Source organism: Anomaloglossus baeobatrachus, chromosome 1 (assembly GCF_048569485.1).
Source record: "Anomaloglossus baeobatrachus isolate aAnoBae1 chromosome 1, aAnoBae1.hap1, whole genome shotgun sequence".
NCBI classification, from domain to species: Eukaryota; Metazoa; Chordata; class Amphibia; order Anura; family Aromobatidae; genus Anomaloglossus; species Anomaloglossus baeobatrachus.
The window spans coordinates 153,761,368-153,778,009 of record NC_134353.1 but is presented as its reverse complement, the minus strand read 5'-3'; the positions used below and the strand labels follow the sequence as shown (position 1 = coordinate 153,778,009).

General features: G+C 47.2%; 1 protein-coding gene across 1 annotated transcript in view; it reads right to left on the bottom strand.

Moving 5' to 3' along the window:
- Nucleotides 1–9,348: 9,348 nt before the first annotated feature.
- The window catches only part of ENPP6 (ectonucleotide pyrophosphatase/phosphodiesterase 6), a 49,106-nt gene continuing 41,812 nt past the window's right edge, over nt 9,349–16,642 (bottom strand). Inside the window, exon 8 of the mRNA XM_075334668.1 lies at nt 9,349–11,745. Within this exon, the coding sequence (XP_075190783.1) occupies nt 11,540–11,745 (206 nt within the window). The 3' untranslated portion in view covers nt 9,349–11,539. The remainder of the gene's footprint in view (nt 11,746–16,642) is intronic.

The window sequence follows — 16,642 nt, the reverse complement described above, 5'->3', positions numbered from 1 at the left end:
ACGTGGATACACGCCTCCCACTGCAAGAAGTTCACGCCTCCATCAGAGCCTTCTGCATAATGCCGCATATCTTTTACCTTATGTGTTACACAGTTCTACACTCCTTTGTAGGAGCACAACAGGCCGCGATCACCCAAGCAGGGGGGGTGATTACGTTCTGGTATAACACCACTACACATGTTGCTTCTTTTAAATTCGATTATTGTGATGTAGTACAGTGTGACACTCAATGGGCTTCCTCACCTTCCTCAATGAGTCAACCAGCACAATTAAGATCAGGACAACAATATATATGGGTTACAGGTGATGGTTGGGGACAAACATGTGGTTCATGGAGGGCAGTCGGGTGGAACACTGGTGAAGATTGGGGGTATAGACCGAAGACAGCCCTAAATAAACTAGACTCCCATGGCAAACCTCTACTCAACAGGATGACACTCTCCCGTACAAAAGTCATCAAGCCCTGTGATACCATTGGCCAATGTAATCCACTAGTCCTTAACCTGGAGAACCCTCAACCTGGCGATAATGGCACCTATCTACTGGGCACATATGTATATGGTGGGTGTGCTAGTTGTGCCCATCTAGGGGTGTTCAGATTAGCAGACATAAGAGAAATGTCGACAAAAGATAGAAACACACACTCAAACTCCCTAATGTTCCGTATTCAAAAACTTAATAAAATGATGGCCATTGCAAACCCCACATTTGAAGATATCCTTGCCGTTGAAACAGGGTACACTGAGACCAACTTATGGTTGAAGTGGATGAAATATACCGCCAATCAATATAATAAGTCTAATTGCTTTGTCTGTGCAGGGGCGAGACCCCATCTAGGATCTGTCCCTCTAGATCTTCCCCCAGATGTGGAAAAATGTTTCCTGAGTCTGTTCACTAACAAATCCCTTAGTGAATTAAATTGTGAAAACTGGAAAAAGAAATACCCCATAGTCACAGACACACCTAACCCAGGTCAAGGCATCACCATATATCCAGGAAAATACATCTGTTATACTAGCACTGAGGGGAACACATTTGTGGGTAATTTCACAGAGGGATATTGCAGCAGATATAGTAATGCCACCAGAGAGGACCTGGTCAACCAGACCCAGTCCATTTCTGATGTCTTCTGGATATGTGGGGACATGAAGATCAGAACTCATTTAGAAGGTGAATGGATGGGGGAATGCACACTAGCCAAAGCCATAATGCCCTTCTACATAGCAGCAGAAGGAGAGGAAGCCCTAACGTCAGAAGAGCTACACAGAACAAAAAGAGAGACAAATCCCGAACCCAAAGGCAGTTTTGACCCCCATGTTTACATTGATGCTATAGGAGTCCCAAGGGGGGTACCAGAAGAATTTAAAGCCAGGGATCAAGTCAAAGCAGGTTTCGAGTCATTCATACTACCTCTAGTGACCATAAATAAAAATGTAGACTGGATCAATTACATCTATTATAACCAACAAAGATTTGTCAATTACACTAGAGAAGCTCTTCAAGGTTTGGCAGATCAGCTAGGCCCTACATCAATAATGGCGTTTCAAAACAGGATGGCCCTTGACATGATACTGGCAGAGAAAGGAGGTGTTTGTAAAATGGTGAAATCCGCGTGTTGTACCTATATGCCAGACAATACGGGTCCCACTGGGAAGGTTACGGTAGCCATAAAAAAGCTAGCTTCTCTACAAAAAGAATTAAAAAGGAATTCAGGCGTAGAGGATCCCTGGGACCAATACTTTTCATTGATGAAGGGATGGCAGAGATGGCTGGCTCAGATAGGCATAGTGATCCTTGTTGTCTTAATTGTTGTAGCTATTGTTGTTTGTTGTGTTTTTCCCTGTATAAGGAAGATGATCGAGAAAGGAGTAGAAACGTCAGTCCCCACTTTCCTAGCTCAGGAGGTCAGCTATTCTATAGATATAGAGCAGCTAGGCCCCCTTCAGTCTTTCACAGTCCCCAGCTAGGCAGTCAGGGTAGGGCGAGTACATCAGGCTCCAATCGAAGTCTGTACCAATGGGGGCAAAGGCTTAGCATTGCTCGTATAGCGGGCAGCAAAAAGAAAAGAGTTGCAGCCAGGTATTGGAGACTGATGGGTTAGCAGTAGGGTCAGAAGGTTAATGAAGTATTTAGGGGGGACTGTTGAGGAGGACCTTTACATCAAATACTTAATTAACCTTTTGATAAGGGATTGTGGGAAATATATTGATTTGCCTTACATAATTCAGGTTTCAGATCATATACATGACACAGATATAAAGATGGCCACCATTTCCTGTTATCCACACCTTGCTTGGAATGCAAGGAATGTCCAGATGAAAGAAGACCTCCATATAAGGGAAGACCCCTGGTCAAGCTACAAGACATCACAGACCAAACCATCAGCATGGATGCACCAGAAGACGTCCAACCCATCGTCATGGTTTCATCCACTGGAGTCAGACCTGCCCATCAACAGCAACACGGATCTCCCTATTGGCTAGCCCATGAACTGTCCCACTAAATGGGCATATCTGAACTTGTGTACGCCCCTAGCCTATATCAAGAGGACGCATGAGTCTCCTCAGTCTGTTTTGGTGCCATTTTCTACTGTGACCAAGAAGAGACTTCATATCCGACTGTGTCTGGTGTGGATTCTTTTATGCATGCACTTGGCCCATATCAATTCGGCCAGGCAGTAGGCAACTAGTGATCTCTGATTAAGAGTTCACCTTAACAGGTCTAAAACCATGAAAGATCTGAGCTTAGCCGGTTTGACACATATCCCTTGCCTGTCGCATGTGCTGCATTTGATGGTGCAGAACGTCCTGAAGAATTACCACAAAATGTCAGAGCTGCTGCAGAAAGGGTGGGCAGTCTTTTCGCGTTCAAACTTTGCTGTTGCTCGCCTGTCTGTGCTGCACTGTAACTTCTGCTTTCCCATTCACTGCCTCATATACGACGTACCCACAAGGCAAAAAGCAACCTTGCATGTGCTGGAAAGACTGTGAGCAGCAGCAAGCAATAGTGGGAGTTTGAGCTGCGGCATGCATGGTTGAGTCGCTCTGTGGAATAACATAATTTCATAATCAATGAGTGGGACCCCATGTGTATACTGTGTTGCGCTGTTTTGAGTACTCCACGAACATAGCCAGCAGTGCTCATAAAGCTATCATCAGCGTTAATGTCCCACTTCAATGCCTCCTTGAAAAAAACACTTAAGTCAATGATGGATGAGATGGTGGCATAGGAGGAAGAGGAGGACGACAGGGACCATTCACATGGTCATCAGGCAAATAGTCTACATATGGCTTGGAGGGTGGGTTTCTGTACCAACGGCGGCCAGGTAGAAAACTGTCCAGCCAGAGTAAAGTTTTGAAGGATGACGAGGATGAACCATGTTTACAGCACGGTGGCACTCAAAGCAGCTCATGAGCATCACTGGAGCATGACTAGGGCATTTAGAGGACACAGACAATGCAACTCCCACATCAGCGAATACATGCTGCTGTGTATGCGCAATGATCGCAAATTGCCTGGATTGTTAATAGTGCTGATTATTTGGTGGTCACCCTGCTGAATCCCCGCTACAAGGAGAATGTGCCAGCCTTACTTTCATTCTCTTTTAAGAGTACCACCACCGTGCCTGGTTCAGAGTGCCAACACAGACTTTTTTTTCAGAGTAGTCCCCAAAAGCCTTTTTTAGGCCTCCGCCACACATCCGTGAAAACCACGTCCGTGTAAAACGGGCCGTTTTTCGGGTCCGTTTTCCGTTTTTTAGGTCCGTTTTTATGGTATGTGTGGCCTGCGTGTGTATCCCGTATGCTAGCCGTATGTGCGTGTGGAATGTCCGTGTGTGCGTGAGTGAAATAACTGACGTGTGTGTGTTGTCCGTGTAAAATGTACGTGTGTGATGCAAAATGTCGTTACTACATGTCAGAAGACAGAGTAGCGGGATGAGAATGAACTCGGGTGAACTTCACCCGACTTCATAGTCATGCCGCGGCTCTGTCTTTGTGCCGTGTACTGATTAGCGGTCACTTGTGAAGGATTCACCGGTGACCGCTAATCCCCCGAGTGACTGAAGTGTCCCCCCCTCTCTCATACTCACCGTTCCCCGATCACCGGCGCTGCACGGCGTTCACACTGCTCCGGCGGCTTTTTCTAATTTGAAAAAGCCGGCCACTCATTAAACAATCTCGTATTCCCTGCTTTCTCTCCCCACCGGCGCCTGTGATTGGTTGCAGTCACACACGCCCACCACGCTGAGTGACAGCTGTCTCACTGCACCCAATCACAGCAGCCGGTGGGCGTGTCTATACTGTGCAGTGAAATAAATAAATAAATAATTTAAAAAAACGGCGTGCGGTCCCCCCCCATTTTAATACCAGCCAGATAAAGCCATACGGCTGAAGGCTGGTATTCTCAGGATGGGGAGCTCCACATTATGGGGAGCCCCCCACCCTAACAATATCAGTCAGCAGCCGCCCAGAATTGCCGCATACATTATATGCGACAGTTCTGGGGCTGTACCCGGCTCTTCCCGATTTACCCTGGTGCGTTGGCAAATCGGGGTAATAAGGATTTATTGGCAGCCCATAGCTGCCAATAAGTCCTAGATTAATCATGTCAGGCGTCTATGAGACACCTTCCATGATTAATCTGTAAGTGACAGTAAAAAAACACACACACACACCCGAAAAAATCCTTTATTAGAAATAAAAAACACAAACACATTCCCTCATTACCAATTTATTAACCCCGACAAACCCTCCATGTCCGGCGTACTCCACGGACCTCCAGCGTCGCGTCCAGCTCTGCTGCATGGAGGTGACAGGAGCAGCAGAAGACACCGCCGCTCCGGTCACCTCCACGCAGCTAATGAGATGAGTAGCGCGATCAGCTGCTGTCAGTCAGGTAACTCGCGGCCACCGCTGGATCCAGCGGTGGCCGCGATTAACCTCAGTGACAGCAGCTGATCGCGCTACTCATCTCATTACCTGCGTGGAGGTGACCGGAGCGGCGGTGTCTTCTGCTGCTCCTGTCACCTCCATGCAGCAGAGCTGGATGCGACGCTGGAGGTCCGTGGAGTACGCCGGACATGGAGGGTTTGTCGGGGTTAATAAATTGGTAATGAGGGAATGTGTTTGTGTTTTTTATTTCTAATAAAGGATTTTTTCGGGTGTGTGTGTGTTTTTTTACTGTCACTTACAGATTAATCATGGAAGGTGTCTCATAGACGCCTGACATGATTAATCTAGGACTTTTTGGCAGCTATGGGCTGCCAATAAATCCTTATTACCCCGATTTGCCAACGCACCAGGGTAAATCGGGAAGAGCCGGGTACAGCCCCAGAACTGTCGCATATAATGTATGCGGCAATTCTGGGCGGCTGCTGACTGATATTGTTAGGGTGGGGGGCTCCCCATAACGTGGAGCTCCCCATCCTGAGAATACCAGCCTTCAGCCGTATGGCTTTATCTGGCTGGTATTAAAATGGGGGGGGACCGCACGCCATTTTTTTTAATTATTTATTTATTTATTTCACTGCACAGTATAGACACGCCCACCGGCTGCTGTGATTGGGTGCAGTGAGACAGCTGTCACTCAGCGTGGTGGGCGTGTGTGACTGCAACCAATCACAGGCGCCGGTGGGTGGGTAAAGCAGGGAATACGAGATTGATTAATGGGCGGCCGGCTTTTTCAAAATAGTAAAAGCCGCCGGAGTTATTATAACAGCCGTGCAGCGCCGCGCCGGAGATCGGGGAACGGTAAGTATGAGAGAGGGGGGGGAACTGACCGACAGACAGCTAGAGGGACAGATAAGACAGAGAGACCGACCGACAGCCATAGAGACCGACCGACGGACTGAGGGAGAGAACGAAACAGAAAAAGAAAAAAGACCGACATCACATGAAAAAAGCACAAAACGTACAGGGAGCAAACAGAGATGCGTCCGTGTCACTCGGACGTGCGCACAGACCCATTGACTTTCATTGGGTCCGTGCTGCGTTTTGCGTGCAGAAAACGGACATGCTGGCATGAGACACGGACCAAAAAACGCATCACGGAGACGGACTCACGGACATAACCAAAAACGCAATTGTAACCGCTGAGATATAGTAACATTGGTGCACGTTTGGCCGTGTCTCCAGTATACACGGAAACGGACCAAACACGCACGTGTTTCACGGATGTGTGTTTCAGGCCTTAAGAGTAGCCCCACAGAGTCTAGTGCACAGTGGCCACAAGGAGCCTTTTCTAAAAGTACCCCCAGAGATCCTGGTGAGTGGTCACACATAACATTTTGTAAAGTAATACCCACAAAGAATAGTGCAGAGTTGCCCCACAGATCCTTTAAGTGCACCCACACAAAACCTGGTGCAGAGTGGACACAGAGTTACACCCACTGTAACCTAACACTGTCCCTTTCTCAAGCAGAATTCTGTCCCTATGCTAGTCGGAGCAAAATCCGGCATTAATATGGGTGGGTTACATGGTTCGGCAGCTAATCACAGCCATGCCAATATTCGGTATAGTTGTGATGGCTGTGAAGTGGCCACAGCCAAAATGCTTGTTAATTGGCTACAACCTTTCAACAAGCTTTATTTAGCATCGAACTACGAACTCAGACATGGACTTCCGTGAAAAGTCAGTGTTTGGATTTGAGCAACGGACACTAGTTGTCTGGTACGAACCCCGAATTTTACAGTTCGGGTTCACTCATCCCTAACACTGAGGCAATAGATATAAATTTACTCTTTTAGTGATTGTTTAGTCTATACATTAATCCTAAATCAAGATGTTAAACCATCTAATATACAGAAGAGTGAGAGCTCGTCCCCTACTCCACACTTTCAAAATGAATTATTTTATTTTGCATTATTGGCCTCATGGTAATAAAACGGAAAAAAGGTCAGATAAAATGGCAACACACGTTCCACGTTTGTAATAAGCACATAAAGATAAGTGACATGTTTATTGATCGCAAAATGTTTCAAATGTATTACCACATGAACATTGCTGGCACCTCTTGGCACCCTGTGGTTGTGCGAGCCTTCCGTTGTTTTGACAGGAAAGTAAAACAGAGTTTAAAAAAATAAATTGTGGAAGAGTCACTATACAAACAAAACATTGTGGAGGAAGGAAGCTTCATTGCGCAAGGTTTTGTGTCTTTTTGAGCTTGTGCTAAACCCTATAACTAGAATACCTACAGTATATGGAAATGTGCAAGACCCAATTTGTTTATTGGATAACAACATAAAAATAGACATACAAAAAGCGACAAAATATGAAGTACTAAAGGTAGGTAAGTGACAATAATAAAACGCCCTTGTGTGAATACTACAAAGCAATGCATTGTTACACTGTCAAGGGAAAGGGTAACAATGTTTTGAACGTTTGACTTTGAGGCTCCATATCTCTCCATCCACTACAACTTCGAACATGAAGCTACCTTCATTTTATAGACAATTATCTTGGCTATCTCATACATAAAATTAGACTCGCAACTATTTAGGATATGATTAGTTATGCACAATCTTGCCATGTCACTGTAATGTTATTGTCTTGCTCCTAAAAATCTGAATTTACATTTTTATTATTTTGTTTGTATTTTGTAAATTCCTCTTTGGCTTTCCACACTGCCTGAATCCTTATGAGCATGTCTCGACCAAAATCTGATCCCAGGTCTCTCCTACACGCTCCCAATTATGGTGTGTACTAGGCACTCACCTGGGTATGTATACAGATTTGTCTTCAGTTCTACCCACAAGTGTTCAATTGGGTTGAGGTCTGGGGACTGTGGAGGTCAATCCATCACTTCTATTTCATTATCATTAAACCAATTATTTGCCAGTCTCGCCGTCTGCAACACTATGTCGTCCTTTTCATACCCATAGAACTTAAGTGTACAAAGTAATTCATTTTGTAGGACACTCACATATAGCTCAGCACAGAGATCACCATCAATTGTGGTCAAGTATCCAATCCCTTTGGCTGTAAAACAATCACATATTAGGCTTCCTCCACCGAACTTGACAGTTCCTTCAATTTTTCAATGTTAGCTGCTTTTTCCCTTTTTTCTTCCAGACCTATTTGCATTCATCAGAGCTTAATCTATTGACTTTCGTCTCACCGCTCCAAATCGACTGTTTCTGATCTTCTACTATGCACTTTGCGTACTTTTTTGTACCCTTGAGCCTTATGATATGGAAGTCAAGGCCTCTCATGTTTTTTCAGGCCACCATTCCAGACTTGTGTAATGTGCGTTAAACAGTGCTTACATGCATGTCTGTGATCTCACTATTACGAAGCATACGATCCATCTCAACTGCCATGTTTGTCGCGCAAGAACTGATAAATCTTGTTATGAACCGACTTCTTGACTCTGGTATTTTGCGTGGACATCTACCTCTTGGCTTTTGAATGGATGGACTTCGTTTGGAGGTTCTAGCAGACAATAGTCCATTGCTCTTTAAGCTTAGCAGAAGTTTAGTATCTTTATTACCCAATTTTGCTTGAATCCTGAATGAAGTCATAGTGTGACATGCTGCAGCATCAGTGTAACATGGTGCAGCATCAGACAGCTGTATTTATATGTACAGGTATTTATAAGTTTACTTGCACCTGTTTCTTGTTAATCTTAGTAAGTTCTGTCCTCGCAACGTGGAATCACCAGAAATAGCACGTGATATCAACAAGTATATATCTGTACAGTGAATTAATTATGAAAATTAGGATTTGACATTCTTACAATTAGGGATTGTGAGAATAGATTGCAATTTGTAGTATGCATGAAGAAAAGATTTTTCCACAACCAGGAACAAAACATTAACAATGCAGTGACATAACAAGAATCTGCATAACTAAGCATATGCTAAATAGGTGCAAGTAAAATTTATGTATGAGATAGCCAAGATGAATGTCTATAAAATGAAAGTAATCTCGCATTTGAAGCTGTAATGAATGTTGACTATGGAGCCTGAAAGTCACAAATTGAAAACATTGTTACCCTTTTGCTTGTCAGTGTATATTGTGTATATCACAGCATTTGAGTATACTCAAAATTTACATGTCAAATTAGCAAGTGCTGTGTAAGTTAAAGCCATTTAAATTATATATACGTAAACAAGGAGCTAACAATTTCACATGAAACTTCACATAATGATAATAATTCAGTGGTATTAAGTATCCTTTAGGCCGTTTCACACATCCGGCATTTTGCCGCTTTGCTAGGTCCGTCACACTCCAGTACAGTGCAATACAGTACAATGGCATCGCGGCAAGCTCCGGTCACATGCTCCGCTCACATGACAGCTTGTGACCGGAGCTTGCGGCGATGCCATTGTACTGTATTGCACTGTACTGGAGTGTGACGGATCTAGCAAAGCGGCGAAATGCCGGATGTGTGAAACCAGCATTACCAAACTAAATGTACCCAACACACGTTTCGTATCAAGCTTAGTCAGGGGCTGCATTATTATCAATATGTGAACTTTCATGTGATATTATTCTCACCCTGTTTACCTGTATGTACTTAAAGGGGCTTTATCTTACACAGCACTTGCTATTTTAATTTGTATCTTTTGAGTATCCATTACCAATACTATGGCTGTACACAATATCACCCTGCATTGATTTGTAATATTCACACAAGGCAGTTTTATTATCACTTGTCTACCTTTGGTATTTTATGTCTGACTTTTTCTATGCCTATTGTTATGTTTAAAATTTTTATATTATCCAATAAAGAATATATTTTTTATTGCTTTCGAGCCTTCCACATTTCTACAAAGGTATGCTCAAATTTATTGGTGTATTTTGGCACCTTATATATAGCTCCTTATACTCATGAAGGTTTTCTTAAACCCTATAACCAACTTAAAAACAATTACATATAATGCGTAAAAAAAGAAAAAAAAAATTGGAGGACCTGGTGCAGTAGCCTCTTCAGTAGTCTGTGGCTGCCAGACCAACTCTTACCTTCCAGCAACCCCGATGCTCTTCTTATTACCGTAGTAGGTCTCATTGATGTCATGTGTGCATGGAAGAGGTGCAAGAGATGTGGCAGGTAATAGGACCATTGCAGGGATTTAGTCTGGCTCCATGGACTACCAAGGTGGACACTGGACTGTTTTTACTCAACTACATCATAAAAAGTACCTTGAATTTTTTCACATTATCCAAACGTTACACAAACACACAGTGCCTTAAAAAAGTAATCATACCCTGTGAACTTTGCTACTTGCTCCTTTGTGTTGGTATATACTATTGTAGATTTTGGGGTGCTAAATGCAAAACGCTATCTGTAGCAGAAAATTGACACTGCTCATGACCTTGAAAACATAATCCCCAACATCAAACATGGTGGTGGCAGCATTCTGTGAGGCCGCATTTCTTCAGAAGAGACAGGGAAGCTGGTCACAATTGATGGGAAGATGCATGGAGGTAAATACACAGAAGTCCTGGAGGAAAAACTGTGTCTCAAAAGATTTGAGACTGAGCCATATGTTCACCTTCCAGCAGATCAACAACCCTAAACATACTGCCAGAGCTACAATGGAAAGGTTTACATCAAAGCATATTCATGTGTGTAAATGGCCCGGACACAGTACAAACCTAAATCCCATTAAGAATCTGTGGCAAAACTTAAAATTGCTGTTCACAGACACTTGATTCAATCTCACTGAGCTTTAGCTGGTGTGCATAGAAGAATGGGCAAAAATTTCACCACAGTGGACTTCAAGAAAATGGCTGTGGAGTCCTATCTGTGAATGCGTCACCTCTGTGGCTATTTTCTTGAAATCCATCTCGTCAACTGTGGGTGATTCAACAAAGCCCGCAATCAGATCAATGGCACACACCTCCAAGACACCACGTCCTGTGATCCTCCTGAGTCGCTCCACTGCAGTGTCACCCCCCACAGCCCGCCGGCAGGTCAATGGCGCCCGCCACGACACCTCCAAGCCCCGCAGTATTGCCGACCCTCCTAAGCCACAACAGCACCTCCTCTGAGTCTGCCCCATCCTCCTGCCTCTGAGACCTTCCTGAGCCGCTCCACCACCGCCGCTCCCCCCTTGACAGTGTTAGGATTAAGATGCAATAGGACAGACCCTCATTTTAATATTACATTTTTTTTCCTATTTTCCTCCTCTAAATTTGGGGTGCATCTTATAATCCGGTACGTCTTATAAAACGAAAAATACGGTATGTCCAGTTCTTGGCATTTCCCTTTTACAGCTGCTAATACATGTATGGCTTTTGTACACCAGAGTGAGAGTTGCTGCTTGTTGCCAATGGTCTTCTCTGTTTGAATAAGGGGGGTCCTGAGCAGTGGACCCACTCTATGATATGGATGTCTACAAGAGGCAAGCCATTCAAAATCCAATAGGCCCATCACATCAACTATACAAGGTGGTTTTGTTTAAAACTGACAGAACAATCTGGTCCAGAAATTTGTGCTGCTGGCCATGATTTGTAAAAAAAGAGCAAAGAAAATAAAATGTTCTATATGAAAGATAAATGTTCGAAAATCCCTTATAATCCTAGAATAGAATGGTTAAATCCATAGTACTACAAGTGGGAAGAGTAGTGATAGCGGTGTGGGAGAGTACAGGACACTAGATTGTGCTCCATTTGTCAACATACGCTCCACCCTGGACCAGGATCCGTTGTTAGGCTGCGGCTCCACACCGAGAACTTTGCACATTATGTTGTAAACGTCGACCGTTCTGATTGCTGCAGATCTAAGGTTCTTCCTAAAATCTGGAAGAGACAATTTGATAATTAACCCTTTTACTAATCTTTGTCTATATAATTGCTTAGTAGTCTGATGTCCCTAATATATTTTTCACCTGCCAATTATAAATTTAAAAAAAAAAACAAAAACAAAACAACATAAGCTCTTGAAATTGTATAATGAAAGTTTATACTACTTTTTATTATAAATAAAAAAAGCAACAAGAAGAGGGATAAAAATATCCTCCAAAAATTCAGCAATTACTTACAGCAAATAGAGAGCAGCAGTATTAACCAGCCCAGGCCAAGGAACTAATGCATTAGCAGGATGCAGCAAGACCCCCAATAAGGTGGAGGCATCACAGGTGCTAAAGAAGGAAATCACTCACACACTTCCAATCCATGGAGGGGGCGATTGCTGAATGATAAAACTGCACACAGATGGCTTGTATAGGGCGCCGTTCACACATGTATGTGCACAGTATCTGGCTAGCAGCCTATTAGTTGCGCCCATACTATTCGACTAGGCAGGCTGCCAGTACTAAGTGCACCATACAGGGACGAGGACTCCAATATACAAGGCCTAACATTAAGGGGCCTGGCTGAATCCTGTATAAAATGTTATGTGCAAAAAAATATATATATAAAATATATGTATATGAGGTATTGGATGCTATTTTGGACAGAATATGGTTGCCCACAACCCACGTCAAGGGTCCTCATGCTTGTGGGTCCCTACACTGATATATAAATAAAAAGCAACAAGAATAGGGATAAAAATCTCCTCAAAAATTCAGCAATACAGGGAGTCCCCGTCCCTGTATGGTGCACTTAGAAAATACTGGACAGCCCGCCTGGTCGAATAGTATGAGCGTAACTAATAGGCTGCTAGCCAGATACTGTGCACCTACATGTGTGAACGGCGCCCTATACAAGCCATCTGTGTGCAATTTTATCATCCAGCAATCGCCCTTCCATGGACTGGAGTTGTGTGAGTGATTTGCTTCTCTTGCACCTGTGATGCCTCCACCTTATTGGGGGTCTTGCTGCATCCTGCTAGTGCATTAGTTCCTTGACCTGGTCAGGTTATAACTGCTGCCCTCTATTTGCTGTAAGTAATTGCTGAATTTTTGAAGGAGATTTTTATCACTCTTCTTGTTGCCTTTTTATTTATATATCAGTGTAGGGACACACAAGCATGAGGACACTTGACATGGGTTGTGGGCAACCATATTCTGGCCATAGTGGGGGAAAAAAAAATTATGGGAAAAAAAATTCCTAGTGTCCTATACAAAATACTAGTTTGCTGTTCTGCAGGATCTGGCAACCATCACTACACAGTGAATTGTGAAACTGCAGTCGAAGGACCATATTCATTAATGCTTTTATGATTAGAAACTGGCATAAAAAGCTTTAAAAAGTCTCAACATTTATTGCGCAATGTGGGTGTGCAAATTTGTGCAACTTTTGGTACTTTCACACCTTTTTTAGGCCTCTTTCACACGCTCGTGAAAATCAAGCACGTGTTTCACGGAAGTGTCAAAGATGCGTATTGCCCTCGATGTGCTGTGTGTATGGCACACAGGGCCGTATTTGCCACTAGGCACCCTTGGTCCCGTGCCTAGGGCGGCACGTTGCGGGGGGCGGCACTTTCTGGCAGCAAAAAAAATAAAAAAATAAATGTTTTTTTTTTTTTTTACATCCCCGCCCCCCGTTCCTCGTTCCTCCCTCTGTTACACTCGGCTGTGTTCGGGGGGGGAGGGGGTGCTTTGAGAGGGAGGAGAGGCGCACTTCTGTCTATTTAAATACACGGCGGGCGCCAGGCATAAGGCATAGTGAGCTGATTAACCCCGGAAGTTCCATCGCCTGCACTTCCGGGGTCAGAGGCGCGCGGGCGCGACAATCAGCTCACTGACCCATGCTGCAGCGTCCAATGCTGCAGACAACACACACCACGCCGCGGAGGAGGACGCGTCTGAAGCTGGAGCAAGCCAGCAGAAGAGGATAATCACCAGAACAGGGCAGCCGGCAGCGGAGCAGATAAGGCAGAGCCTAGAATGTATGGGCACCTTACAGGTTAGTTGATGATGGTTGCGATGCCTCTTTTTGTCCACTATAATCATGCAAGGGGAGGCTGGGGGGAGAGAGGCTGAGGCTGGGGGAGGCTGGGAAGAGAGGGAGGCTGGGAAGAGAGAGAGAGGCTGGGGGGAGGCTGGGAAGAGAGAGAGGCTGGGGGGAGGCTGGGAAGAGAGAGAGGCTGGGGGGGAGGCTGGGAAGAGAGAGGCTGGGGGAGGCTGGGAAGAGAGAGGCTGAGGCTGGGGGGAGGCTGGAAAGAGGGAGGCTGAGGCTGGGGGGAGGCTGGGAAGAGGGAGGCTGAGGCGAGGCTGGGAAGAGAGGCTGAAGCTGGGGGGGAGGCTGGGAAGAGAGAGGCTGAAGCTGGGGGGGAGGCTGGGGGGAGAGAGAGGCTGAGGTTGGGGGGAGAGAGAGGCTGAGAGGAGAGAGGCTGATGCTGGGGGAGGCTGGGGGGAGAGGGAGGCTGGGGGGGAGAGAGAGGCTGAGGCTGGGAGGAGAGAGGCTGATTCTGGGGGAGGCTGATTCTGGGGGAGGCTGATGCTGGGGGAGGCTGATGCTGGGGGAGGCTGATGCTGGGGGAGGCTGGGAGGGGGAGGGGGAGGCTTGGAGGAGGGAAGCTGATGCTGAGGGAGGCTGAGGGAGGAGGGAGGCAGATGCTGGGGGAGGCTGGGAGGAGGGAGGCTGATGCTGGGGGAGGCTAGGAGGAGGGAGGCTGATGCTGGGGGAGGCTAGGAGGAGGGAGGCTGATGCTGGGGGAGGCTGGGAGGAGGGAGGCTGATGCTGAGGGAGGTTGGGAGGAGGGAGGCTGATGCTGGGGGAGGCTGGGAGGAGGGAAGCTGATGCTGGGGGAGGCTGGGAGGAGGGAGGCTGAGGCTGGGGGAGGCTGGGAGGAGGGAGGCTGAGGGAGGCTGGGAGGAGGGAGGCTGAGGCTGGGGGAGGCTTGGAGGAGGGAGGCTGAGGCTGGGGGAGGCTGGGAGGCGGGAGGCTGATGCTGGGGGAGGCTGGGAGGCTGATGCTGGGGGGAGGCTGGGAGGCTGATGCTGGGGGGGGCTGGGAGGCTGATGCTGGGGGGAGGCTGGGAGGCTGAGGCTGGGGGAGGCTGGGAGGCTGAGGCTGGGGGAGGCTTGGAGGAGGGAGGCTGAGGCTGGGGGAGGCTGGGAGGAGGGAGGCTGAGGCTGGGGGAGGCTGGGAGGCTGATGCTGGGGGAGGCTGGGAGGAGGGTGGCTGATGCTGGGAGGAGGGTGGCTGATGCTGGGGGAGGCTGGGAGGAGGGTGGCTGATGCTGGAGGAGGCTGGGAAGAGGGTGGCTGATGCTGGGGGAGGCTGGGAAGAGGGTGGCTGATGCTGGGGGAGGCTGGGAAGAGGGTGGCTGATGCTGGGGGAGGCTGGGAGGAGGGAGGCTGATGCTGGGGGAGGCTGGGAAGAGGGAGGCTGATGCTGTGGGAGGCTGGGAGGAGGGAGGCTGATGCTGGGGGAGGCTGGGAGGAGGGAGGCTGATGCTGGGGGAGGCTGGGAGGAGAGAGGCTGATGCTGGGGGAGGCTGGGAGGGGGAGGGGGAGGCTTGGAGGAGAGAGGCTGGGAGGAGGGAGGCTGATGCTGGGGAAGGCTGGGAGGAGAGAGGCTGATGCTGGAGGAGGCTCATGCTGGGGGAGGCTGGGAGGAGAGAGGCTGATGCTGGGGTAAGCTGGGAGCAGGGAGGCTGATGCTGAGGGAGGCTGGGGGGAGAGAGGCTGATGCTGGGGGAGGCTGGGGGAGAGGCTGATGCTGGGGGAGAGGCTGCTGCTGGATGCTGCTGAGGGAATGGGAGAGAGGGGCCAATGCTAGAGACAGAGGACAAGGGTTGAGGGATAGAGCAATGACAATATCGATGGGGGGAGTGTAAGGACTCAGAATAAGAGGGGGGCAGCATTGGGAGCTCATTATGGAGAAGGAGCAGCATGTGTCGGCTCAGTATGGAGTGGAACAATGTAGGGGAGTCAATATCAAGAGTGGGGTTGTGTGTGTGTGTGTGTGTGTGTGTGTGTGTGTGTGTGTGTGTGTGTCTCAGCATAAGCGCTAGCGTGGTGATCTTATTATGATGAGTGGGGCAGCATGGAGGTGTCATTATGGAAAAGAGGAAGGCAGCATTAGGAGCTCATGGAGAGGGGCAGCATGCACGGGACACTGTGAGGAGGGGGCAGCATGCATGGGACACTGAGGAGGGGGCAGCATGCATGGGACACTGAGGAGGGGGCAGCATGCATGGGACACTGAGGAGGGGACAGCATGCATGGGACACTGTGAGGAGGGGGCAGCATGCATGGGACACTGTGAGGAGGGGACAGCATGCATGGGACACTGTGAGGAGGGGGCAGCATGCATGGGACACTGTGAGGAAGGGGCAGCATGCATGGGACATTGTAAGGAGTGGGCAGCATGATGTGAGGTCAATGTGCAGATCATATTTCATAATTGAGGAAGGTGTGGTGGGTATAATTTATAAGGGAGGGCAGTGTGTAGTTTATTAGGGGCAGTGTCACAGTCACAGTATATAAGTGGGGACGGTGGGAATATATTATCCTCATGCTATGTTTTGATGTGCCTGTGGTGATCCCCATTGGGGGGGTTAGTGCCCTTTGTTTCTCATTGATACTTTTTAAAGTGTTTTACAGAGTAGATCTGCCTTAAACAGATGTCGTGTGCGAAAACTCAGTTTTACGTTGTCACTAAGGGGCACGACCACTTAAAGTGCCTAGGGCAGCATGAAGGCAAAATACAGCCCTGATGGCACACGTGTGTTCTCCATGTGTTATCCGTGATAACACACGGAGAATGGGAACTTTCTACTCACCTGTCCCTGGCGTCGCTGTCC